The sequence below is a fragment of the Varanus komodoensis genome, unplaced genomic scaffold (genome assembly GCF_004798865.1).
Source record: "Varanus komodoensis strain SLA01 unplaced genomic scaffold, ASM479886v1 scaffold16, whole genome shotgun sequence".
NCBI lineage: Eukaryota > Metazoa > Chordata > Lepidosauria > Squamata > Varanidae > Varanus > Varanus komodoensis.
In genome coordinates this window covers 17,301,805-17,329,040 of record NW_025335468.1, presented here as the reverse complement: position 1 = coordinate 17,329,040, position 27,236 = coordinate 17,301,805, and the positions used below count along the sequence as shown (strand labels likewise).

Sequence of the window (27,236 nt, the reverse complement as noted above, 5' to 3'; positions counted from 1 at the left end):
ATGTGAAGTGGGGAGATTTTGGATCAAGATGGCAGCAGGGTACTCAGGGTTAAAGGCCTCCTGTTGTCTTCCCCACCACGCAGACACAGAGATCCCAGTCTGGACTGGCTCATGCTTACATTTGAGTAAGGGGAAAATATGCGCCTGCTATGCCCATCCTTAACACAATGCTTTGTTTTAACTCTTGGAGCAGCAGCGGAGAGAAGAACATTATGAATATTACTTTATGCTGCCGGCTGCCCCAGACATGAATAATGCAAGGAAGCCTGATCCTGTAAAAACCACAATAATAATGGAAGCACTATCTGGGCCTATTCACACAGAGCTCTTTTTAACCCTGTCCAGGTCTAAGCAGTCTGAACTCAACAGTAATTCTCTGAAAGGGAAACATTCAATGTGTGGACCAGCATGTCAGGGCTGTAACCAAAGTAATTTTTGCCACTATTTAAGAAAACACTGCAACTGCCTACAATTCTGCTATTGCTTTCCTCATGAATCAAAGACCCACATGTTACATTTCTCTTCTCAAGGACTTTGAGAAGGAAAAGAAAAACCTGAGCAAATGTAGCCTCGGTTTACAAACCAGAGTCTTCTCACCAGTCTTTTCACATCATGCAGTATTGCTACAGGAGCAAAGCACAAGCAATTCTACACTTGCTTCTTGTAATAAACACAGTTGCTAACTTTTTTCTTTACATATAAGTCTGGACCTTTACATAGTGCCTGGACTTTTACTGCAGGGACTTTTACAAGCATGCTATAAAATATGAGAAATAGGTTCAACAAACAGAAAAAAAGCCATACTGAGCTAGGCAGCAAAAGATGACGATGCTAAATGAAGTGCCCAAAATTTGGTCCAGTTCACCAATTTCAACAGAAACATTGTAAATATATGAATAAATTAGACAGACTCAAGGTTGCCAACTCTAAAGCTTTCAAAACACTAGCAATTAAACAGCATTCTACTTTCTTACCTATGATTATAAATACACTCAGAGTTAAACTAAACCTTACTCTAACTGATTGTTAGCAACTACCTCTGGATTTTTAAGAAGATTGATAACTAGGTGTGCCTCTTACACAATTTTCATCAAAAAATGCAACATGTGGGAAGCGGAGGTTTACTTCTTCCCAACCCAGCTGTGATCTGAGAAAACTATCCCCTTTGCTGCTGTCAGCCTTAGAAAAATGTCCGCAGTAGCACTACGGCAGGGGTCCTCAAACGTTTTCAATGGGGGGCCAGTTCAAAGGCGTCAGCGACCGGCATGGGCCGGTGAGGAGGGTGGGCCTGGGCAGGTGGGCTGGTGAGCCATCGTCAGGAATGTGTGAGGTGGCGGCGGGTGTGCACGGCGGCGGCTCGATTGTTCGGAGATCTCCCAACGAGTCTAAAACCATCTCAGAGTGAGCAAGCCACCACTTCCCGCCCGTGCCGCAAAGCAGCGGCGTGCGCACAGGTGGCGGCGTGGGCCGGATAAATGGGCATGGCAGGCCAGATCCATCCCGCGGGCCATAGTCTGAGGACACGTGCACTACAGGTTACTTTTCTTCTAAGACAAGGGCTAGCAACTTGTAATGCTCCGGATGTTTTGGCCTGTGACTCCCATCAACCTTTGCCAGTGGCATGAGACCAAGTTGTAGACCAAGTCATGAGGGAGTCCACAAGTTGCCCATCCCTGTCACAAGGCAGCACCAAACGTCCTGGATGAGGAGGGAACACTTACAGTACATGTGTTACCTCGTGTATTCAAAGGGCAGGGTGCACAGGATTACATTTTGAAAGCTGAAATTTGATTGCTAATCACCCAATTAGAATAACACCTTGCTTGACAATGTCAGACGTATACCATGTTTAAACCACAAGGGCAAGAAAAATTTCTCTAGTCAAGAACATCTCCTGAACGTTTGGCAGTGCTTGAAGAGACTATTCAAGGCATTACACTTTGACTGGAAATCACCAACTGAAGGGAGATGTTAACATGTGAGGTTTAAAACAATTCTTGCTTCAGTTAGTTGTACTGAGAATGAAAAGCTTAAATTGGTAATACAAGTGATCATTCCAGCCAGTCTCTCATTTCTACTTTATCCTTTGTATTAACTGGAAGAGGCCAGTTAAAAATTGCCTTTGAATTAGGAATGCTTTAGGAATTCTTTGAGAATTTCTTTAGTCTTTGAGAATTCTGATGCAAACTGACCTGAATTAAGCCTCGCTACTATTTGGATCAAAATCCTTTAGATTTCATCCTTCTCTGAATGTTGCATTGCACTTGTTGACTCAATTCCTGCAATACTGAAATGCATATTTTAGGAAGAAACATGTTTAGAATTAAGTACTCTGAATTAATGTATGCTTATAAATGTGTATCTTGTAGGAAAATATATTCAAAAACATTTAGACAAGTTTTTTAAAATTTCAGTTTAATGTGCAAGTTGAACAGAACATGCTTCTGAATGAAGACATGGAAAACTGAGATGGACCAGAATTACCCTGATTGGTTGAGTCATCCTTTGAACATGCATTTTGTACTCTTTAATTGCTACTGTGTGTTGGTCTGATAAAAGGTCACCTAGGGCTATGTTTCCATTGGCTATTGTCTTAGCATTTGTATCCTCAATTTTACATTATTCATAATGTTTTGTATAGTTTTGAGTGGTTAACTTTCCAGAAATTTGTAAACACTAAATAACGACTGCTTTATGTACTATCAACATGATTCTCCTCTTCCTCAAACACATGGACAGAGTTGGATATTTTTATCTGTGTTGTGTCAATTTCTTATGAAAATATGCTATGCACCCTAATCTTTAGGCATAAAGAAAGACATACGCAAGTTAAGCTAATTTGGGATATTTTAGTATTCCATAGTGAGTCTGCATCATATATCTTAACGAAAACACAATAAATATTGCAAGTGCAGAAATGTCCAGTTTCTGAAAATAGATGTCTTTGTGCAAATCTTTCTTCAAGGAATGCTTTAACTTCACAATCTCTTGGATCTTACATTGAACAACTATTCTCAACTGAAAGTTTATATTAATTTGAGATGTAATTTTAATGTAAAAATGCCTCTTGTCCTGGTTTTTAAATTCAGAACATATATTTGTTTGTTCCCAATATATTTTGCTTAGTATCATAATGAATCAAATGCAAGAAAAGTAAATCCAGTTACGAGGCAATTTAGGCTGAGATTTACCTGAGAACGCATTGTAAACTTGACACTTAAGCTAGAATTTGAGTTTAATTCCCCAGCACTGAAGCATAACTTCTTCACTTTAATTGCCTGAACTCCTGCACCTAAAGTGAGCATAAGGCTTGTGCAACATACAAGTTCTCTCTCACACATTCCCCTTTATGGAAGCCCATCAGCCCTCCTGCAGGGACACACGGCAGGCTTGCTGTTTTACCATGCAGGATCCACTTAAAGGTGCGACTTGACAAGCTGGCACATTTAGCTGCCCAATACCAGCATTACGTCAAAGTAAATCACTGGTGAGCTGTTTTTGTCTGGATGTACTTCCTATCACTCATGTGCCACAGATATATTTTCACAGCCGACGATGAATCATAAGTAAGGAATGTTGCTTGATAGCCGCAGTAAGTTTGCAGTCCAGGGTCTGTTTTCATTTGCATTCCCCAGATTAAGCATTTCCATATATGCAGTCTGCTTATTCTGATAGGCTAGTAAAAGCAACTCCTGTTCTTTATGGGATACCTGGAGTGGTGGATTAGTCTAATACATTAGCCAATACTGAACTTTAATTATTCATTGTACGATTTATTCATGCCCCGTCCTGTCCCCCGTTTCCATTTTTATTCATATCAGAAGGAGCCATTCTTTATGATAAATCCCACACACACTGCTTAGAGAGCAGGTAGCAAATTACACATAAAATGTCCCTAATGAAGAAAACATGTGGACTAAACAGTCATCCAAGTGTTCTAAGCCTGAAAACATATTCCATGCAATTACTTTGCATATGTTGTATTAACCTGTTCACATCAACAACAATATCCTGGCAGGTAAAGTCGGGTTCACAGGCCGTTAACCCACCCAGGACAGATTCAGCCTCCGGACAAGATGTTTCCCTTCCCTGCAAGCGGTGATCATTTAGCAGTAACTTCCTGTTCAGCCTAACAGTGGAAACTGCAATCCAGTAAGGCTTCCTATCAATCAGCAGTGTTTCCCACACTCTTTCCTTTCCTGGCTTTGAAATTAAAGGATACCAAGTCAAATGTGCCAATAAACCTCTTCCAAAAAATACATCACTGAGGCCACAATAGACAGATGGGCAGACGAGATGTTAACGCAGTAAAATTAACAATTCAATTTGTTACACTCATATGACTGCATTTTGCTTCAGTACTGAAACTGGAAATATTCTGAAATACATGCAGCATAACCCAATGATGGAAGGGTCTTGTAATCCCTATATTATGACAGACAATGGGTAGGCTCAAACATCATGACAACCCATCATGGTACACCACCTTGTTGGGTTGCTGTGAAGTGCTGAGCAACCCTGATAAGCCCAAGAGATGCTCAGGATCATTGTGGCTGCTTCTTGCCTTCCCCCTGCCTCCTTTACTCTCATTCCTCCAGAAGGTATCTCAGCAAAGCGCAATGAGGCTGCTCTCAAGTTTGGCTCACCATGGCTATCAATTTCTGCTATGCAAACATGGCTCATACCCTGAACTGCAGCAGAAAGGGCAGGGTTGGGTGCTTGGTCCAGTCTTGGGAGCGAGGTGGGCAATCAGCTGTTGGGTGCTGCAGGAAGGTGCGGTACCAATCAGCTGATTTCCCTGCTTCTTCCTGAGTGAAAGCCCCAAGCAGGAACAAAGCAGGGTAACCTGGGCTAGGCGCGGATGTACGGTGAATGTTAAAATCCCTGCCTAGCCCAGTTTCTCCTGTCTTTGCTCTTGCTTGAGCACGTTTTTCTCCAGCAGAAGTGAGGAAGGGGGCAAGTCCATCTCCCTAGCTCCTTGCTTGGGAGAAGCTGTTCTAGCAGGTGATGGGTTTGGGAGCCAGACACAGTCAAGGACACCTTTTACCAAAGCAGAAGGGGGCAGCAGGGGACAGGGTTGTGCTCGCCACTGGGAGAAGCTGCTCTGGCAAATGCTGTGCAGTGGATCTTTCTCCCAAGCAGACGCAAAGAGTGTGTGTGTGTGGGGGAGGGGGCGGTATTGCCACCTTCTTCCTGAGACAGTACCTCCCTTTCCCTCCCCTCTCCACCCAAGCATGAAAGGCTGTATGAGGCGATCATCTGGGAGATGCAGTTCCATCTCCTGCCCCAAACATCTCTGGGGCAGGAGAAACCATGATGTCTCTGATGGTTGTGCCAAATTTGGCCAGCTATCAGCTGCACTCTCTGGCCAGATGCTTAATAAATGTGGCAACTGCCCCTCTTGCCAAGCTGTTCTCTTGTTTCTGGACTTTCTGCCATGATGGAATGTGCTGTCCAAGTTCAGACAACACAACAAGCAACTGTGGCAGGGAGAAAGCTTAGCACAGACCCTTGTGTCTTATTGCGTCTGACACCCACAGTAAGTCACATTGGTTGATCACCATGACTGGGTTCAGACAACAAGACAAGCAACCATGGATTCTTATCATGGATTGGTTGTTATGTCATCTGAACTCAGCTAATGTGTATGAGTGGTTAGCATTAGAGAGAACTTCTGATTAGCTATCTACCAAGGGAGATGTACCAAGAAAAGTTACAAAACCACAAAGGAATGTGAGGGTAACACAACAGAAACTGATACAGTGATGGTTGCATGCTCCCCAATTATAATTGTCAGGAAACCATTCACATTTTTAGTCTCGGTGGCATGTTACTTTAGCAGGGAAAAGAATCAAAGATCTAAACTTCAAAGTAAAGCTTCAGAAACTGAGCCTTACCTTCGTGTTCACACAACATTTTCCACGCTTATATTCTTTATGGCTTGCTCTTTTATCTAGCTTGTTCCACAAAGCTTTGGCCTTCCAACTGGTCACCTTTGATTTAAGTTTTGCATAAAAGTTCCTGTTGTCCAGTGGATCAAGTTCAAGTTGACGAGTGAGAATATTGAAGGCCTGAATTGTACCTTTGCATGTTGAGGCTTGGACAAAGTTTTCAAATATTTGGCTAGCTTGGCTATATTTCTCATCTTCCTTTTCCCCCATGATCCAAGAAGAAAGACCAGAATATCCTAATGGCATACTCTTAGGCTGAGGTGCATCTGAAGCATGTCGTCAAGTTTTTCCAAGTAGGTAACATCTAGAAAGAGACAGATATAGGTCAAGTTAGTGCCATCTCAAGACAAGAATCAAATCCTTACAAACTACAAGATTAGACGCCAGTAGGGCACAAAACATAACACAGGGATGATCTATGGACCCAAAGTTGCAAGAAGACATGTATTTAGTTCAAACATTTCCAGCAGATTGTGACTCCATAAAACGGAATTTCAAAATAAACTTTATTGCGCCAATACTTTCATATACAAGCTACTTTTCACAACGCTACAAGAGAAGTACTGGAATAATGACAGTTCATTTCTGCTTCTCTTTCATAAAGTGTAGCTTTCAAATGTTTAAGCACTAAATCTATTTAATATTTTCTTATAAATCGTGATGAACATATGGTTCTTTATATCACCAAAGTTAGTCTTCCCACTGAGCCCCCAATTGAAATTATGTGAGCTATATGCTAACCACTTCCACACTGCATCGTTACGTCAATAATCATTCACAGAGGCACAAATTGCATTTGCTGCTCAATTGTGCAATGCCTCCTTCTTGACTTTTTACTCATAATGTTGTAAAAGAGAATAGGAGAAGTGGCAGGGGGAGAGGCTGCTGAAATCATCCATGTCTGCCATTTGTTTGATGAGTATCACTCCCCTCCCCGTGAAGTCGCTTTCCCACAAAACCAAAGATCACTTGGCTCCCAAGGAAGCAGTGCTATTGCCAGAATGCACGCCCTTGGGAAACATCACCTACAGATAACGAGCACTGTGGTCGCCCTGCACTCAATGGCCACTGAAAACACATTCCTCACCTTTTCCCTCTTCAGATGGGCAGGTCTATGTAAGCAGAGCATATTATGTTACAATTTAACAGCTTTTGGAATATTGTTCAAATACGGGCAAAGTGCAGTCAAATCACACCAGACGTTTACAAGGGGCTTCCTACGTGTATCAAAGGTCAAGAACAACACCCACAACTTAAAATATTCAGCTTGTTAAAGAGCCTGACTATATGGCTCTACCGACAAGGCACACTTTTTAAAAATAATGTTAACTGTTATCTGACACACACTTTATAGATGCACCGTTTTGTGGGCACATCTCTAGGCAGATAACAGTGCTTACTATGCTGCATCAGGGATCACTCTTATCAAGAATAAATTCCAGTGTGTACCAGGCTGCTTGCTCAAAGGCATAATTCTTTTCTGCACTGCTCGCCTACCCCAATCTAGTGCTCTCCAGATGTTTTTGAACACCGCACCCAGTATTCCTGACCACTGGCCACGTTGGCTGGGCTTGAGGGAAGCAGAAATCCAGGAGGGCATCAGGTTGGATAAAGCAGTCCTAAACAGCTCTCTGGGGCAAGAAAGTACGTATGGAATTATTGCACATCACAATTACACAAGATTGTGGAAGTGGAGTTCTTCAGTATTTTTCTACAACTATTTTTAAGAAACTGTGGATCATTTAGTTTCCCTCCTTTACTGCCAGATTAAAACATTTTAAAAAGTGTCCTGTGACCTGTATATTTTTTAACTTAAGTGGAAGTGTTTTTTTTTAATGTGAATAAACATGGGTCAATAGCCTTAGTCACATAAAAAATATGAAATTCATTTTTAATAAAAGAATTTTTATCTTCGTGCTGCCAAGATTCTTGAAAGGGTATGCAACCCCACATTGCTAATGTCCTGTTTTAGCAACAGTGCCCAAAATGCCATAGAGGACTTTTCAGAATTAAAAGGCAGTAGGTAAAACCTTGCCAAATAATTCAAATAAATTAGAGCAAGATAGCAAATCCCTCCTCACTGGCACGGTAGCCAGACTTGTAGAGTATCATTTCCAGAGAGCATAATCGATGCTCCCAATTTCATGATGATGATGAATGTCTCCCCTTCCAAAAAGCATTCCACTTTTCTCCACACAATCCTAATCCCTCATCTCATAATACAAACTGGACTTGCTACAATGGACTCCAATATTAAAATCATATGAGCTTAATTCTTCATGGAGTTTTACAGTGTTCTTGTGTAGGACATACCTCGCTGGCTGGCACTGGACTCGAGTGGGCTAGTCACGTACCCAGCGGTATCTGTGTAACCAGAGCCAGGCCACGTGAGGTCAGAGGTTGTGCAATCCTTCACCCGAGCCCCAAGTCCCAGTCCACAGGAATGCAGGAACTACCTGAATCCAAATGTACCAGTCAAATACACTCATGGCAGGAATTTTGAACCAATGGACTTCTGTCATCACTGCCTGGTCAATAAGGGTATAGTAGGGGACTGCACCATGTATTCTGGGGTGATTGCCCTTTTCCTGTGATCAAACTACTCTTGAGAATAAAATGTGTACTTTTGCCCTCTCATCCTTGTGCTTAACTGAGTGGAGGGCTCCAAGATTGGACCCCTTGAGTCCTTCACTTGGATTTGAAAAGAAGCAGCAAATCATTTACGTTTGAAATAATTTACAAAATAGAATGGATAACATTATACTCTCACGATCAGCTTATACTCTCATGAACAGATGCTGGGAAGACTATGAACTAGAAAACTTGGACTGTCCATAAAGCCATTGGCTGTGGTGATAATTAAATTGCATGTCCAGGAATCATGCTTCTCACATAAACACACTGATCTTGACCATGGCCTACTGCAGAAGAGCACCACTACAAGAAGCTAATCCTAGAGGGCACCATAACAGAGCCCTCTTCTCCCCTTCCTTCTGTAGCTGCTACAGATAAAACTCGGGATTAACCATTCAATGACCAGAGGGCAAGTATCTGGAAAGGAATGTGGGAAGTGCGCTCAGGTCTGCCGCCTTCACAGATTGGCGCACTGGGTGCCAATTTACACAGTCTGAAGAGGAGGAAGCGGCGGCGAGACAGGGTTCTGTTGTGCACTCGGAAAACTCCTGTTCACCTGTGCTGAACTTCTTGAACTGAGATTGAAAATTGATGTTGAGTTATGAAAATTGATGTTGAGTTAGCATTGGAAGTGACGAAATGGAACTTGCTGTCTTTGGCTTTTCTCCACTCCTTCTTTAAAAAGAGATGGCATTTTTATATTCTTTTTTCTTTTTTGCTTGAACTAGTGTTTATAGTGCAGTAAGCAAAGCACTACAAGTAGCCAGCAACTGTTCTGGAAAAAAAGGTCTCTTGTTTGCCTCTTGGAATAAGCGATACACTGTAACAATGCTTATACTGTTTAATTTTGATTATTCCATATGTATTACAGCACATGTGTTTCTCAGCATCTTCTGGTGCTTCTTTTACATTTTTTAAATTAAAGGTTTGTGAATTTTAAATTTATTTTGTTTATTATATTTCTATATTACCCAATAACTAAAGTTCCCTGGGCAGTCCACAAATTTCACACACGCTTTTAAAAATATAAGAAACACCCTCAACAGTTTAAAGTAGATTAAAAGCCAGGATAAAAGCCAGCAGTAGTGGGAAGATCTAAATCCACAGTAAAATTTAAAGAAAAAATACTGAAGAACTAAAAAGGTGTTTAAGAATAAAAAGATTTTCACTCAGTGCCAAAAAAAGACCACACACATACAAAGAAGGTGATACTCAGAGGAGCCTTTAGGGCTTTAAGGGGTAATACCAGCACTCTGAATACGCTGGAAGCCTGTGGAGATCACAAAGCACTGGCATCATAGGGTCACTTATTTAGCGCAAAGTGCCAACACCGCAATAAAACCTGAAAACTGAGGTTTTAGTTTAGAAAAAACAACTCGCAGCCAGTCCAAGCAAATATATATATATATATATATATATATATATATATATATCCTTGGCAGCGCACTGACCAGCCATGTGAAAGCTTGGATGAGTCGCGGCTAATGAGTTGTGGCTCGTGACGTCATCGCCTGGCAGCGCTACTCCTTTCTGCGCATGCGCATGGCCCCTATGTTATCTGATGCTTGGCTGCTGGGGCAATGCTGGGGCGACTTGGCTCACGTGCCGACAGAGAGGGCTCTGCGTGCCCGCTGCAGCACCCGTGCCATACGTTCACCACCTCCGCCCTAAAGCTGGGGCTAGTGCGGAATGCGGCAGCTCAGGTGTTGCTGGCAGCTGCCTTGGCTGAAGGAACTGCACTGCCTATTCACTGCTGGGCCAGGTTTAAAATTTTAATACTACTGCCCCTAAAACACTTGGGACCAGGATACCTAAACATTTTCTCCCTTACCAAACCTGTCACTACAAGTCTTTTTCTTGGTGGCACCATACTGACCCATGGCCTGACTAGAGTTAACCAAAAGAAGCACTTTCAATGTGGTGAATGAATAACAGAAAGCAGATTCTATAAAAACAGAATACTGGACTGCATGGGACACTGGCCTGAACCAGCAAAGGTCTCCTTGCTTTCTTATTACATACAAAACTCAGCCTTCTCGAAATGCTCAGAGGGCTTAAATTATGGTTACTAAGGCAAAATTAGCCTATGGACAGAATGGAACTATAAAAAAAGACTGTAAATACAAACTATATTTGTGCATATTGGCATGACTAAGCTATTTAGACAGCTAAGCACCTGCAAAGAATACCATAAAAATCACAGCAAATCCACATTTTAAATATTTGTGTACGTTGAAAATTAATACTGGGATTTCAAGGGACAGTCGATCCACCTTGCTGGCAGTTCTGAAGCTGGCTTGTTTCAAAGTAACCTTAATGTTAGCCACAGTTTCATTTCAGACAAAATGAGAAAGGAGTTGACCAAAAGTATAAGCGGAAGCTCCCAGTCCCTCCAAACTGCAGCAGGAGAGGGGTGTGGTGGGAAATGCACGAACAGTAAGAGGCGGCAAGGAGCACCTTGTAAATTGAAGCCACCTGAGTGCTCCAAGAGCCAGTCTGATCCTGGCAAGGTGGGGCTGATCGGTCTACCACCAACAAGGAAGGAAGCAAAGAGGGCTGCACACTCCAGTACAGCCCTTCTTGCAGCTGATGGGCTGAATCACCACCGAATCACTGCCCAGAAAGCCCAAGTGTTCCACCCGAGCCTTCACATGCAGTGTGGTTCTATTTAAATCTAGGGGGAAACCTGCTGCATCCCAGGACAAGCAGATTGGGAAACACTGCCCTAAAGCAGTCACGCAGACATCGTATTCTAGTTAGCACATAATATTCTCTGCTAAAGACTATTTATGAGTTACTGTATATTTTTATCACCAGGCAGCTTCACTTACAGTAACCTTAACTTTTAGCTCAATTCCTGGACATAATGCTTTTTCCATGTTATATTTGGGGATGTTGTCAGCACAACTGAAACAAGTCCCTGTGTGGTGCTCCAATTTCTTTTTATTACAGAATCTAAGTACTCATCCTGCCTTTATTTCCTGCCTTTGCTTTAAATCTTATCCAAGACACACAGTAAGGCCAACTAATGTTCGCTTTAAAGCTATAATAAATTTTAATTTTAAAGGTTTTAAAAGAAATAAGCTGACTACCAGCCTTTTATACTGAAAAGGGTTTGTCTGGTATTATGATTCATACTTAATGTACTTTCAAGATGTGTAAGAAGCTCACATTGATTGCAAACGTCATTCTAAAATGTTCTAAGTAAATTGTTGTAGTCAACAAACAGTGCTGGAAAATTAAAAGGTGTATATGCTAGTCATAAAACATTTATTTCAAAAGGTACCTCATGATGGACTGCATTCACACAACCCAACGAGCAACCCTATTGTCGGGAATGAAAAACACAGCTGTTCTTGGCACGTGTTTCAAGGCCAGGGAGACTTGGATGCTTTGAAGGCAGAGGGAAAGAGGCCCTGGGAAATGAGGCCTCCAGATTTCGATGGAAATGGCAGGAGAGCTTATCTCAAGATCACCTTCTCCAGGTGTTCAGGTGGACCCTGAGAATAGCAACTGCCCGGAGGGGTCATGCAACAGGAGCCAGACAAGCCTGATATGATCCTTGACCCCATGACATGGTGTCAGGTTAGAAGGGCTAGCCAACTAGAGGGGCGACATTTCATTTTGTAAACTGTTTTGAGAGCATTATGTTAATCAAACAGTACAGAAATGTTCTAAATAAATCAATAAGAAATAAATAAGAAGCTGACCAGTCTCCAGAGGGGCCCTCCAAAGAGTTCTCGAAGGCAGTTTCTGGTGTGGGTTCAACCATTGCTCTGTGCATGTACAGAGACTCTTTCTTTGCTGTTTATACACTGCTGAATGTACACTGGAGAATAGTTTTTGCCAAAGAATGGTCTGTTGTTCTAAAAGGGCAGAGAGAGAAACCTAGCTTCAGGTACCTATGTGGTTACCATGGTTTTTTTTAAACCATGACCTACCTGACCAATGATCAAGTGGTTTCTACATCATCATGGTTTCCATATTCCCCACTCAGTCCTCCCACTGTTGGCACGTATCCCATCAGCTCCTGTGCATGAAATTCCATCCCAAAAAGCATCACTCCCTGCTTTATGTCCCCTGTTTCTTCCTCACTGGTCCACACACAGACACTGGATAGCTGGAGTTGTTCTTGCGGTTGGCGCTCTTTCCAGAGGACTCTGCAGCAGTTGCATGCCATAACTGTAGAAGCCATGATCCTGGGTTCTGACAACATTACAAGTCATGCTGGTTCAGAGAAACCATAGAACAAACTGCTGTTTCTTTCCATGTTTTCTAAAAGCCAAACTTACCATGGTGAAACACCACAAATGGGTTCGGACAAGATGACAAACCAACAATGGTAAAATATTGTTGCCATGACAACCATGGCTTGCCATGTTGTCTGAACCCAGCCGTTATCTCTACTGTTTCAGAGGACTGAAACAATTCGAATATTTATCTACAGGGGACCTTGCAGGTTGGGGCAAAAAGTCCTAACTTCAAGTGCAAGAGGATAGGATCTGAGCTAGCAGTGACTGACCAAGAAAAGAATCTTGGCCTTGTGGCAGAGTGTGCGGTTGCTGTTTAAAAGCCAAACTGCATGTTAGGCATAATTAGAAAGGGAACAGAAACTACCTTATACAACTACCAGACACAAATGTATGGTGCTTCTGCAATTAGAAAATTGTGTACACTTCTGGTAGCTGTGCCTTTAAAAAAGGGTTTTTTGTAAAGTTGAAAAAAATACAGGAAAGGGCAATTAAAAATTTTAAGGTGTTGGAGCAATACCCCCATATATGACAGCTAAGACTGCTTAACGGAGTAAGGGGAAAGTAAGGGAAGACATGATAGAGGTGTACAGAACTATGCATATTGTGAAGAAAACTGCAGAATACTATATTCTCCCATGGTAATAGAACTTGGGATCATCCCGTGAAGCCAATTGGTGGGAAATTCAGGACAGCGACAAGGAAATAGTTCTTTACACAAGAACTATAAAATTCACTGCCACAAGATGTAGTAAAGGCCATCAATTTGAATTGCTTTAAATGGGAGTTGGTCATCAATGGCTACTCATCCCAAGGCTCCATGCTTCTTCCAGTATCAGAGGCAGTATGCCTATGTACACCAGTTGCTGGGGAACTTGGGTAGGTGGGTGCTATTACATTACTGTCCTACTTGTATGTTCCTGTAGACAGCTGGTTTGCCACTGTGTGAATAGAGCACTGGCCTCGATGGACACTTGGTCCCACCAAGCATAGCTCTTCTTGCATTCTTATCATTCTTACATAGCATGTTTATTTCAGGGACCTGGTAAAGTAAAAACTATGCAGTTATCTTTTTTATGAAGATAAAAATTCATTTTTTCCTGACATACCAGACTTTAAGAAGCAGCAAGCTTTTGCTAATGGAAGAATTCAGGGCCATGAAAACAACTTAAGGATTCCGGTGGAATGGTGACTGTATCTGTGAATGCAGAATTCCCATTTGGTTCTTTCAAACACCAGGTTTAGCAACAGCTACTTCTATAGTTCTAACCACTGGCATTATTAAATTGAAAATAAATGATAAGCCATATGGGGGAAATATAACACATGTACAAGAAGTACTGTTGAACAGTCTCCTAGTCCCAATAAGCCAGTGTACCTAAAATAAGTAACATCTTTGTCCTCTATTTTTCTCCAATGTTATCTTTCTCTTTTCTTTTTCTTTTTATAGAAAAATAAAAAGGGAAGGGAAGGGAAGGGTTACCAAGGGACCTTGTACAAATATTACATATAATACTAGATGCAGGAAATATCATAAAACCCAGTAATAGTTATTACATCTATCAAATTTGTAACTACAATTTTAAAATAATAATACTTAATTAAAAATAATATACATGATTGCTGCTAAAGAACAAAATGATATGCCCCAAGGTACAAGAACAGGAGTTACTGGTACAAGAGTTATTGGGCTGCATCCAACTTGTGTCTCTTGACTCACAGAAGGATCCACCAGAAGTATTCGTGGATGGAAGGCAAGACGACAGTTTTTGTTCGCTTCCCCTTTCCCTGCAGATTAGTTCTCCATACTCGCATCTGCTTTTAAGCACTGGGGAACAATTTAAATACAGCATGGAAGGTGGCTCAAGGGGCTGTAGAAGAAAGGGAGAACCTGTAAAAATCACTTCCATGTTGCTTCTGTTCCCAGAAGCTGCTGCTGAGTAAAGAGCTTTCTGTGAGCAGACATGCAATTGGAGGAATCCAGTGTATCTGCATTATCAAATGCTCAGAACACAACTTTCTGCACACACAGTTCTCTGGGAGGTGGTAAGCATGTCCTACTGGCTGTGCCGCTTCAGATTGCAGAGGGGTACTCATGCAATTGAATGCTCCAAAACAAAACAGCTCCCTACGTTGAGGGACCTTTCTGCATGGAAGAGCATATACTAGTTTAAGCAAACTAGAATGAGACCTAGGCACAAGTTTACTACCTCCAGTGGAAACCAGGACTTCATTTTAAATCCAAATTGATAGAACAATATTGAACACAGTCCAATCCAGCAGTTAAAGTCCATTTAATAAGGCTTTTCCTTTTAACATAAGTCAACCAGATGCTTCTGAGATCAAAGATAATGGATTAAAGTGGCTGCCATCACTGAGCAACAGAGTTAATGCTTCTGAAGACAGACACTCAATTAGATATCCATAACTATTATAGCAAACAGCTATTGAAAGAACACATTTTCCTTGCATTTATTACACTCTTTTTAAATCATCTATAGCTTGTGGTCTGCCTTTATATTTTGCAATGGAGAATCCAAAAGTAGTGTTCACACCAAGAATTCCTTTAATCAAAGCAATTCTGTGGTCACTAGACAGCATTTAGACAGCCACAGTGGCTGGGTTTCGACACCCAGCCACAAGGTCAGAAAGCTGCTCCAAACTTGCGGCTGGGCTTCTATGTCCAGAAGCCCCTCTCCACCTACAGCTGGTGTGGAAAGGTTCTAAGGGCACATCAGAGAAGGGTTTGAGTGACATTCTGGGGATGCAGGCATAGAAGAGGCCAGTACCAACAAGAGACAGACAGTATCCTCTGGTGGCAGGCGCCTCAGCCTTCCTCTCTCCACATCTGAAGCACTGCACTTTCATGGCAGATCAGCCATCTTAACTGCTTTGCAAGGCAGGGGGAGCACCAAGGCCACCTCTTCCCACCCTCCCTAGGATGCCTGCAGTTGTCCAAGTTCAGAAGGTTACAGGTCAAAAAATGTATCTGGGAATAATAGCATTAAATAGGGTTGTTAGCTGATCTGAGATGTTTTAGTTTTAAAAGACAGATAACTGGGTTATCAGTAAAACTAAAATCATGGATATTTCCCAAATGTCATCTATAGATTTTTTTGGGAAAACTGGAATAAAACTTGTTTAGGGCTAGCTGTTATATTTCAGTTATGACTTACTGTTGAAAGGGACATATGTTATTTTTCATTTCCTATCAACATATTTGAACAGAGGTAACATCACAAAAGTTTAGACCCAGTATGTGCCTTTACCCAAAGTTCTATTAATTAAAAATCGTCTTCATCAGTGAGCCCATTTAATCAACTAGTCACTAAGGGTGCAATGCTATGAAATGTTGGACAGAAAAAATGTCCTGGGCATGTGGGAGTCATAGGTCTTTTCCTGCCTAACTCTGCACAAGATCATGGCTTAAGTCTATTAGCATTTAAAGGGGAATAAATCCCACTGAATTCAATGGGACAAACTTCTGAACAGATATGTAAAGAATTACACTGTACAGCTGTATCTAAAATTCAGTGCTCTATTTAATAAACTGGATCTTTGCATACTGCTATGCAGCAATGACTGAGTGAAAAACCACAAGCAACCACATCCCATTTTAAAGTGGCATAAAGAAGAACTAAATCCATCTGGGTGGGTATCTTTAATCCACATCTTGATCTTCCCAGAAGGGGAACAGAGACCAAAGGTTTTGTGGCTGACTAATCTTGAAGTTCATGTAGCCTGAAGGAAAAGAAAGAACAATGTGTGATAGATGAATCACAAATCAGCAAAGGGCATAAAAACTGAGATAATTTCAACCGTCTTGAAAAGCAGAAGGCATCTCACTGATTTGCTTCACCTATTCAGCACTAAATATTATGCACCATTCTTCAGATTCCCAGGGAGATCCTCTGACTTTGGTGCTCCGACTCCAACAGACAAGCCCTTGTGCCACCACTCTTGCAGCTCATGTGAAAGAACCACACTGGCAGTCTCTCTGTGAGCAGAAATGTGCTTCAGAAAAGGGGAAAGGGGATGCCCAGGGTTGAAGAGGGGAGGAAACTGGGGCTATCTATCCAGGGCAATTCCTGTCGGCATCCTGGCCTCCTTTCCACCCCACCCCTGGTGCTTTACTTAGGTAGAAGAAGAAAAAGCAATCTAAATAAATTGCATGAGATGAGGTATGCCTCACTCTGGCAATTGGATGCACATAAGCCTCTGAGTTTGGAGGCTTATCCACATCTAGGGCAGGAATGATAGGACTGTACGCTAAATAACTTGACAGTGCAATTCTTCACAGGCTTACTCAGAATTAAGTCCAACTGTATCCAGTGGAGCAATTCCCTAGTAACTATGTTCAGAACTGAAGCCTGTATTGGGAAAAAGAAACATTATACAGATGCTATTAATCAATAATCCATGCTAAAATGATTAAAAGTTTTCCTCAGAAACCAATAGCCATCTCATCAAGATCTTGAGGGTTGCTACACGGCTGATCAGTTGTCATAAACACTGTTTGCACAAACATACGGATGGATGAAAGGCCTCATCTTGTCAACCATTTCTTCCATCTAAAGGCAACATTAGTCTTTACAGGTTGTCCAACAAGTATCCAACAGGCAATAATAGAGGAGATGAACTGGTGCTGGAGGGAACCCTAAACACAGGAAAGAACCCCAGCAGCCACCTTATGTTTCCTGGAACATATGATCCTATTTTAAGTTGCTGGAAAACATCAAAGCAGGACAACATCAAAGCTGCTCCCCACCCCACTCCATTTCCTCAATGAGGGCACAGCTGAGGAAGCAGCAACTGGAAATATGGGTGAGAACCACAGTATGGATTGTCATCCTAATTAACAGTCATTTATGTGAATGACATCAGACAGCAAGGCCTTGCCAAACAGTCGTGTATGATGTTTTCATTTCATTGGAAGCTGGGACACTTGATAAATACAGTGGGCAACTTGGACAGGTGGAAAGCAGAAACTCTGTCCTGAGGAAAGGTGACTGTAAGCCAGCTGGCATTACTGGGAGTCCCCAACCACTAACACAGCTCACCCATGTTCCTGCGAAGACATCCAGAGGCAAGACTGAGTCTATCACAAAAGTATCTTTGCAAAGAAACACCCACACAGATGCAGCAGCTATTGCTGTAAACATCAGCATAGGAAGAGGAGGATGTAATCTGAATAAAAAGGCATATTGGTTCAGGAAGTAGGTGGCAACAACCATGAAATTCATATTCAGACTTGCCCAGAATTCTCCTTCATCACTTAGTGAGCACATGATATTCATGACAGCAAAAGAAATGTAGGTCAGAGATAAGACAACCTACACTCAGATTCTAAGTTATGGAAAGCAGGAACAAAAGAGCACTTTATTTTTATAGGTTGCTTTGCTCCCCCCACTTTCAAGATCCCAAGTGATCTTCTAATAAAGGGAACAACAACTTGAGGCACTGCAGATATTTTGGTCTGCAGACTCTACAACTTCCTTCAGCCCTAGCCAGCATAATCAATGGCGGAGGACAATGGGAACCGTCATCCTTTCTTAAATCACAAATCTGTCTTTTTGAACTAACTGAAAATGTTTAATAAAAAAGTAAATAGCTTTCTTAGGCAATTTTATCTAAGTGTGAATTCCTAAAAAAATTCACAAGATGAAACCTAATATGCTAATCCTTCTGCTCTTATTGAAATCAGGATTATTTTATTCTTTAATATAAAAATTAGGAAAAATGTATCTTGGTTATAAGCCATTACATTGAAAAGTGCTATGCCCTTCAAGGAAAATGAAAGATTTCCATAAATGGCACTTAAAGATCTAATTAAGAGAAAAACACTGGAGTGACAGATGAAAGTTGGAGAATTATTTTATTGTCTTTATCCAAGAATTGCATTGATATTTGTCAAATACTTTCATTTTCTTTGAATATTTACTAAAATCGTATGCAGCATTATGGAGACAGCTCTGCTTTGGTTTCTTTTCTCCTCCCACCATGTAGGAAAAGATAAAGCATTCTTTATCTTTGGGAAGGTATCTTGAGGAAAAGATAAAGCATTACTCAGTCACCCTTCTTGTTTCTCTTAGTGTCCAAAGCATTTCTCCTTATACTATTTCAACAAGAATCCAAACATCTTCTCAAACCACAAATAACAGGTTGTCTGTTTCAACATTCACCTCCGTACTCACAGCACATGAGGTTTCCACACTTACAGGTTTTATGCCACATTCTTGTTTAATACAGTCAGGGCAAATTGGCAAACTAATTAGAGACAGAGAGATTGTTTTGCAACGATTAGCGTAATGCCATAGTGCCAATTTCAGATATCACCGTGCATGGCTTCTTTAAAGTCTAAAAGAACATCTTGTAAGAATTCAATTTGATAGGGGGTGCACTTACCCAAGCAAAGGAATGCCTTTAGCTCTGATTGCTACTGGAGACCAGATATTTATAAACTATTTTCAGTGCTTAAGAGATAATACATTGAATAAATGCATGCCTTGATCTAGGCTGGGTTTTTCACAAATGGGATTCTGTAATCCATTTACCAAGTACCTGCTGCAAAAATTACTATGAGGCTCCAGGACAGAAGACAATTGTCATATCATGAAAATAAGTTGTTTTCTGTTTTTCTATGATTAACAGCAGCTCACAATGAGTGCACTGTTTTCTGCTGCAACAAACGATTCCAAGTATTTGTAATAAAGCTTTGAAACAGAATGTAGAGGGAGAAATCAGACCATAAGCTGCAGTCACATGACTGGATACTACAATCACTTCACTTGTTGGCCATTACAGAATTAGTATCAAGTCATCAGTTGAGCCAGCTTTGGGCATATTAAATGCAGAAGGTAAAAGTCGGCAGAAACAATAAAATTAGTTTCAATTGGAGAGAACAAAGCCCTATAGCATCCCATGTTTAGGCAACTTTGTGGGTTGCCACTAGCATTCGGACCCTTTGAGCCTCTAACAGCTAGGTTTGAGGAAGCCTTCTCCAACCGGCAGATGTTGTGGATTTCAAATCCTATCAGCCCCAGCCAACATGGCCACTAGTCAGGAATTCTGAGAGTTGTAGCCCAAACCATCTGGAGGGCACCAGGATTGATGTACTGATCCAAAGGGCACAAAATAACAGAGTGCACCGGCCCGGAACTCTTTATTTGTTTATTTATATTTATATTGCGATGTATATCCTGCCTTTTTCCTACAAAGGGCTCAAGGCAGCGTACATCATCTCTCCTCCTCCATCTTATCCCCACAACAACAACCGTGTGAGGTAGGTTGGGCTGAGAGCCTGTGACTGGCCCAAAGTCACCCAGTTGGCTCCGTGGCTGAGCGGGGACTCGAACGCAGATCCTCTGAGTCCCAATCCCAGGCTCTTAACCACCACACCACACTGGCTCTCACAGTGATCGGTAAGCCAGTCTGCAAGTGAATGTCCAACCTGGCCCCATATATGTAGTAAAAAGGCTGCTCATGTGAGTCATAGGCCACATGCACATCGACCATTATGCCAAATACAAAGGGCACAATCCTATGCTTCCTTAGACAGAGGAAGTCCTACCAAGTTCAAGATGATCCAGGAAGCATGTCTGGCTGGAAAATACCATAAGTTAGAAGACTTATTAGTGTCTAAACACACATAGGATCATGCCTTTAAGCTGCTTAAACTTCTTACTGACAGATTATATCAACTGGTTGATTGTATGCACAAATGAGTCAACTGGTCTACTGGATGGCACAGCCAGAAATAAAGACAAAATTTCATGCAAAAGCACAACACAGAATTAGATTTCAAATAGCACCATTGGGAGTAACATGAATTTATTTCTCTTTCTAAAATTGACTTTAAAAACCATGACAAAAAGTCAAAAGCAAGAGAGACAGAGACTCTACAGCCTTCTCATAACATTTCTGTGCAGCACAGAAAGAATGCCTAACCTGATTTTCTAGAAAAGAACAGAAAAGATGCCCTCCCTTGGCAGTATTTTCCTGAGATGTGCAGAACCATGTGTGCTAACAGAAAACAGTCCTCTAGGTCTCAGTACTTAGGTAGTTAAAATGGTATTTGCAGGTTTGGGCAATCCCAAAGGTTGCAGAAGTACAGAAAAGCTAAGGTGGAGGAACAAGGGAATGACCTGTAATTTCAGTAGCACTGGCTTGTGCACAATGCCTACGAAATTCCCTGATATTCTTCATCTTTGTCCATGTGAACCCAGCCTTCCTGCTGCATGCTGAACATTAGTCATTGGTAGGTTAAAAGGCTGGACCTGATGGACTAGCAAGCTTCTTAATGAGCATACCCCCAAGGCAAGGCTGCTATCTAAACCAGGTCATCGTCTAATTAAGACCTGAACACTGGTTAAGCCTTCCTTTTTTTCTTTGCAAGAGTTGTTTTGACAAGCCATCAAGGAAGTTCAGTGTGTCAACATTTTCTGCACTCGTAAATACAGTAGGACTGGTCCAGCAATTATGTACAGAGTTTGGCAAAATGAGAGATAACTAATGATCCGGTAGCAAGCATACAAGGGCAACATGCCGAGCAAGCATAACAGAATGATCGTTTTTAGATTTCCCAAATGGAGACCCGGATTGTTAGCGTTAGTGTACACGAGGAAGCCAGTTTCGCACATACAATCCCCATTTATCCTGCAACTCAGCCAGGATTCTCTGAAATAAGTCTGTGAGCACTGCTGTTCATCGTCACACTTGGCTGGTATTTTCACTCCTAGAATCTAATCTCTAGTTTTGAATAACTGAGTAGGATCATGACAGACTGGGTCAGCTGGAAAGGACATGTATGCAAATAAGCAGAAGGGTAGCCATAACCTTCTGCATGGCATGATTAATAAAAAGTTCCTTTGCAAAACAAGCAACCTGTGTACTACATAGCTGCAAAATTATAATACCATTTAGTAGAGAGCCTATGCAAGAGAGCTCTTTAAAAAAACAAACTCACCATATCTCCAACTTCCTTGTATTTAGGGTGCCATCATCTTCTGTGTCATTTGAAGTGACACCCTGCCATGTCACACAAGTTAAAAAACATTTCAGAGAAGGTAGGTAAGCATGAAGGAAGGGGAAATTTTCAGGTGAGGTGAAATGTCAGAAACTGAAGATAAACTTGCACCCAGTCAGGCCTCTACACACATTATTATGGCAAGTATGTTTAATACAACATACTTGATACAGGAAATGACAGGTTCTTTAAGTATTTCTAGATTTACACCATGTTGTTGAAACATGGCTTTATAAATAATACGGTAAGAACAAGGTAGGTGTATAATTATATGCTAACCAAAAGGAGGCTCCCTCTTCTGGAAGTAATGTGAACAGTTGACATAGTTTCAGTAGAAAGATTCACAGTATACTCATATTATTATATTGTTCCCAAATGTTTCCCCAGAGTTTTGGTCAAGCCATTAATGGAATGAATAATCTTTTCCCCTGCCTAAATATCCAAATTTAGCATTTCAAGTCTGAGTTCAAAGGCATTTTAAGCTGGTAGAAGAGCTACCCAAACCTGAATTGAAAAAAGGAAAACATATAACTAAGGGGGGGAAGGTTTTGTATATACTGAAAAAAGCGCTTTAACACTGCTATTTCAGCAAATTGCAGAACAGTATCAACATTTACTCAAATAATGATACACTTTATACCCTGCATTTATTATAATACTAGTCCTAGCAGTTGAGGAAAATAATAGTTTACCTTTTTTTCCTTCTAGCACTTATGCCTAACATCCATTAAAGTTGCTGTAGAAATTAATTACACACACTAAACATCTGGCTATTCTGTGTACTACACCAGAAATAATATCTCTATTAAATTTTGATTGTCTGAACAATTTATGGATTTCAGAAATAACACCAGGGATAAATTGATATGTTAAGGGGGAAGCAGATACTTAAAGATTGCCAGTCACTTGAGAACTGGAAGCTGATAAAATACTGCAGTTTGCTCCTGAAATCTGTGACCTTGATGCGTGGAAATGACTTCACATTTGGATCCACCTTTTCCAGGTCAGAAAGGTCTGGTTTGGTCCAGCTATGCAGCTTAATAGAAGGTTCGTACAATTGTACCATGAACAGATGGGGAGAAGACTTGGGGACTCCATGTTGTCCACATTTACTCCCCTCTTAGAGAGGGTGAGGAGAGCTCATGCTATCTGATTTCGCACATGAAACTATTGGCAACTGAGATTAAACAAGCATGGAGAAACTCTTAAATCCACCTTTAGAACCCATTTTCATGGAACAAAAAGAAAGGCAGCAGGAAGAGACAGTAAAAGTCTTTCTGATGGATAGTTATCTAGGCCTTTTCAGTTAGAATTATATTTCAAAAACAGTACACAAGCCTTCTCCAATCTGGTACTTCCAGATGTGTTCTAGTTCATCCCACAGCAGTTGTGACCATTGGCCATGCTGATGGGCTGATGAGAAAGGAAATCCAAAATATCTGTAAGGGAAAAGATTGAGAAGGGCTACAGTAGTTTATGATGCAAGAAGAGGTCCTTTACTGAGTGTGGGCCTAGTAAAGCTGTTTGTTAGCTGTTGATGAGCTCTATTACCATCCTGAGACTATTTAGTAAGAGAATGGTATCCAAAAGTTTTAAATAAAAGAAACTTCCAGAAAGAACTTTCCTCAAACATCCCATATTTAATTGTTGAGATGTTTTAAGAATTTCCTTGAATTTCATCTGCGCTACACAGTGCATGAAGGTCGGAAATTGTCTATGAACCATCTTCTACACTTTAGGTGAGCAACCTATTGAACTTTCCAGGGAAAGCAAGGAGACAGCTACCAGAAACAAGGTATTTGTTGCTCGTTCCTGCCAATGCCTATAACTGGCAGCATTGTGAACTGATTTTTTTTTTTTTTTAAAGGAAAAAATCTGTAGATACAGTAAGTTACATGAAGCACAGAAATTTGATTCTTGCTTTTGCATTACAGAATTATCCATTTGCCTTACTCCCTTTAAGGGTGTACATACATTACTCTATTACAAACAGCTGCCTGTCAAACAGAAGAGCAGGGCTCATGTGTGTTCTACAACCTCCTATCAAACTGCACCTTGATCCTAGCTTTGAACCGATAATGCATTTGAGCAAATCTCTCTGCAACTGTTGGAACAACTGAGCAATCCTTGTTACTCAATTAAAGAGCTAGTTTCACACTAACAATGCAAATTGAGATTCCAGACACCTTGAAATTAGTCACTTGCTTAATAAAGAGTAGATGAACTGGAATTACATCTTCATCAAGTCAAACAACCACACTGGTTTTAAAGCAATTGTTGGAAGGTGGAAAGGTATAGTGTGGTAGTATTAGCTTATATTTTTACTACTGTTAATAAATGACAATGTGATTTAAAGCATAGGCTGCAGTATTTCTGGAAGTATTCCAATCCTTCCCTTTTGGGGAACACATCCAGAGTTCTACTAAGATGAAGGTAAAGCCTTGCTATTCCTTCAGTGGGTAAAAAGAAGCATCGATCTGAATGTAAACTAGTTCAGCAGCATTTCCCTAATCCTCATTCCCTTTCTGGAAAACAATGTCTCCTGAGAATATGGAAGCTGTCCGTTCCTGTTTCAGTGTATTATCTGGGTAATTTTACATAGTGCTCAAATGAGAAGGTGCTCATTAGATGGCAATGACTTCAGAATGTGGTAAGCGAACTCTACTGCATCTGGACAACTTGGTTCTCATTCTGCTTAGTGTGGGTCTAGGACTCCGCCCCAAGGTCTTCCCCTGGTGGCATGACTGTTTTAGCATGTTTTGTTCCGGCACAGAGACATCAGGTAAAACATCTGTGCCAAATGGCAGCCTGCTTTGACTTCTGAGCCTATCAAGACCTCACAATTCTCATAGCTCCCTACACATCATCGCTGCCGAAATGCTCCTTGAAACCCATTCTACACAGAGAAGGATTTTCCTGCTCTATAGCCTCAAGAAATGCTTTTGCATAGCCCCGCAGTTATCAATTCTAGACATCAAAAAGAACCCCAAGAAGGGGATTTAAGCAGCTCCATAAAAATACCTTAAAGTTGTTGCAGGCCATGAGATCACCTAATAAAACCTTTTCAGAATCTGCCAGGACAGCCAGTCCAATAGATGTGTAGCAAATCTTGATATTATTACAATGGTTCACCTTTCCCTTTTAGCTCACAGTGCTGCACTGTCCATACGGACAACAAATGCAGGGTTATAGCCAGTCTAAAAGTTTTGGGGGAGGCAAAAGTAAGTTTGCAGGACTTTTAAAAGCACAGCTGCAAACTTATTAAAATATTTGTTTGCAAAAAATGAGAGGACAGAGAAAATTTAGGGAGCAAGCCCCACTGGCCAAACCCTGCCTAAACTCCTGTTCTCAAGTGGCAGTCAGAAAAAGCACCTCATGGTCAATCTATTCTTCTTTAACTGTGTCAAACTTCTATATTGTGTAGATCTTCTACACCATATACAAAATTAAAACCAGGTAATAACAACTAATAAGAGGATCCCCTCCCTTCCTATGGGGTACCCACCCATAATATTAAATAAAGTTTAGCATTAGTTCAGCCCAGCTTATGATAGATAAGCATTTTCAGTACAGAGCTTCATATCTACATAAATTTTGAAACACCCATTTGCAAAATAATGAATGCAATTAGTCTTTGACAGGCATCCAGTCACTTGTAAATAGTTTCAACTCACTCCCATTGAAATGAATGGTGCTTAAACCATAGTAGCAGAGGATGGGCGGAACACAATCAAATATTACATACACATGTATAAGGAACGTACACAGTGCTGAAAAACATGAAAACATTTTCTCTGAATACGTATTCACGTATTTAAATAATGAGTTGTATATAACCTAAGTTCAATTCATTTCAATGAATTCTCTAAGTAGAATGAACATTGGATACAATCTATAAGGTTTTTTTTAATATTTACTCAGGTAGAGCTATATAGTCATATCTTCTTATAAGACTTGGCTATTTATCAAGTATAGATTCCTACTATCTGCTTTCTGTTTTTTAATTGGTTACCAAGCAATGAAACAACTCTAGTTCTAATTCCATGTCCACTAAATTTGCTCAGGAATCTTTCGTGAAAGACTCTTAATCAGGTGGTCAAAGCCATTTAAGGTACGTTCTCATACTGGCTGAGGAATGTTGGGAGTTCTAGAATGTGTTTGTTTAAACATACATAGGATTATGCATTCAGTCAACTAGTGTTGTTATGTTTTATATATCCTTTTGACGTGCTTCTCATGCAACAGTGGCAAATCGTGGATTACTTGACAATTTGCCATAGCACATGCTAGGCATGTGCTGCTCTCTTTTGAAATATGTAATTTCCGATTGGCATAATCAGAGGTTGAATCTGGGCACTTTGGGTTAAACATGGGCGAAACAACCCAAAGTTAAACTACCTTTGGTTATTAGGATAACTAAGTTATTTAACCTACTGTTAATCCAGTGTCCAGCTTTAGGTCCTCATGGTGTAGTCTCTGATTGGTCCAATAGGAAGATGCATATTCTAAAAGGCAATGGCACACATTGTGGTGAATTGTGGGTTAATTAACTTAAAACTTGCTGCTGTTGCATCTTTTTCTATCTCTGTTCTACCCTCTGTGCATGCAGACTGGAATAACAGCAAGGGCACCGAGCGAAGGAAGCACGTTACTGTCTTAACAGATGGACTCACTCAGGCATTAAACAGGATTATCAAGTTCTTCCTACCAGTTCTTTGTGAATGAAGATTTTTATACCTAGACCTCTTTAAGGTGTTAAGAGAATATTTTTCACTAGCATATTAATAATGGCCAAAGAAGGTAGTAGATTTCTCTCTGCCCACCAAGAATCACAAGTCAAACACCATTCTAGAAGGTCCCACAACTTTTGTGGAGATTTTGAGAGGTACATGAAGATGCTAGTGGGGTGAAAAGCCAGGAAAACCACTCCTCAGACTCTCTAAGTAAATTGTGGGTATGTGTAAGTAATAAGTATAGAACACTTGCAGTTATCCAGAAATATTTTAACCTATGCTCTGATCTAAGATTAAGAAAATCTAGGTTTTAACTATCCATTGTCATTTAAATGCATTAAAAACAAACCAAACAAATCAACAGATCAGCCAAAGACAAACCTCTTTCCTCCTATAAATAATGATTTCCTCCTTTTTTTCTCATCTTTGTAGATGGATACTATGGTACAGTGATAGATGAATGTTGAAAGACATTTGAAAAGCTCCTTTAAGCATTACACTAGTACAACCAAGAAATAATCTGTAGGTTTAAGATGTCTGAGTAGGTTTTATCTTCAACTAGTAAATCCAAATAATTCTTTCTCTCTGCCCACCCCCAGCACCTTCCTCTCTCTCACACACACACAGATAATTATTTTAAAGG

At 40.8% G+C, this 27,236-nt stretch overlaps 1 protein-coding gene across 8 annotated transcripts in view; it reads right to left on the bottom strand.

The window, feature by feature from the left end:
- The window catches only part of MICAL2 (microtubule associated monooxygenase, calponin and LIM domain containing 2), a 156,969-nt gene that overhangs the window by 120,316 nt on the left and 9,417 nt on the right, over positions 1 to 27,236 (bottom strand). For all 8 annotated transcript variants that reach the window (XR_006414260.1, XR_006414261.1, XR_006414262.1 and 5 more), the window contains exon 2: positions 5,898 to 6,255. Coding sequence is in view for 5 of the 8 variants with exons in the window: in XM_044425589.1 (XP_044281524.1) it covers positions 5,898 to 6,197 (300 nt within the window). In the remaining 3 variants the exon portion in view is untranslated. The remainder of the gene's footprint in view (positions 1 to 5,897; positions 6,256 to 27,236) is intronic.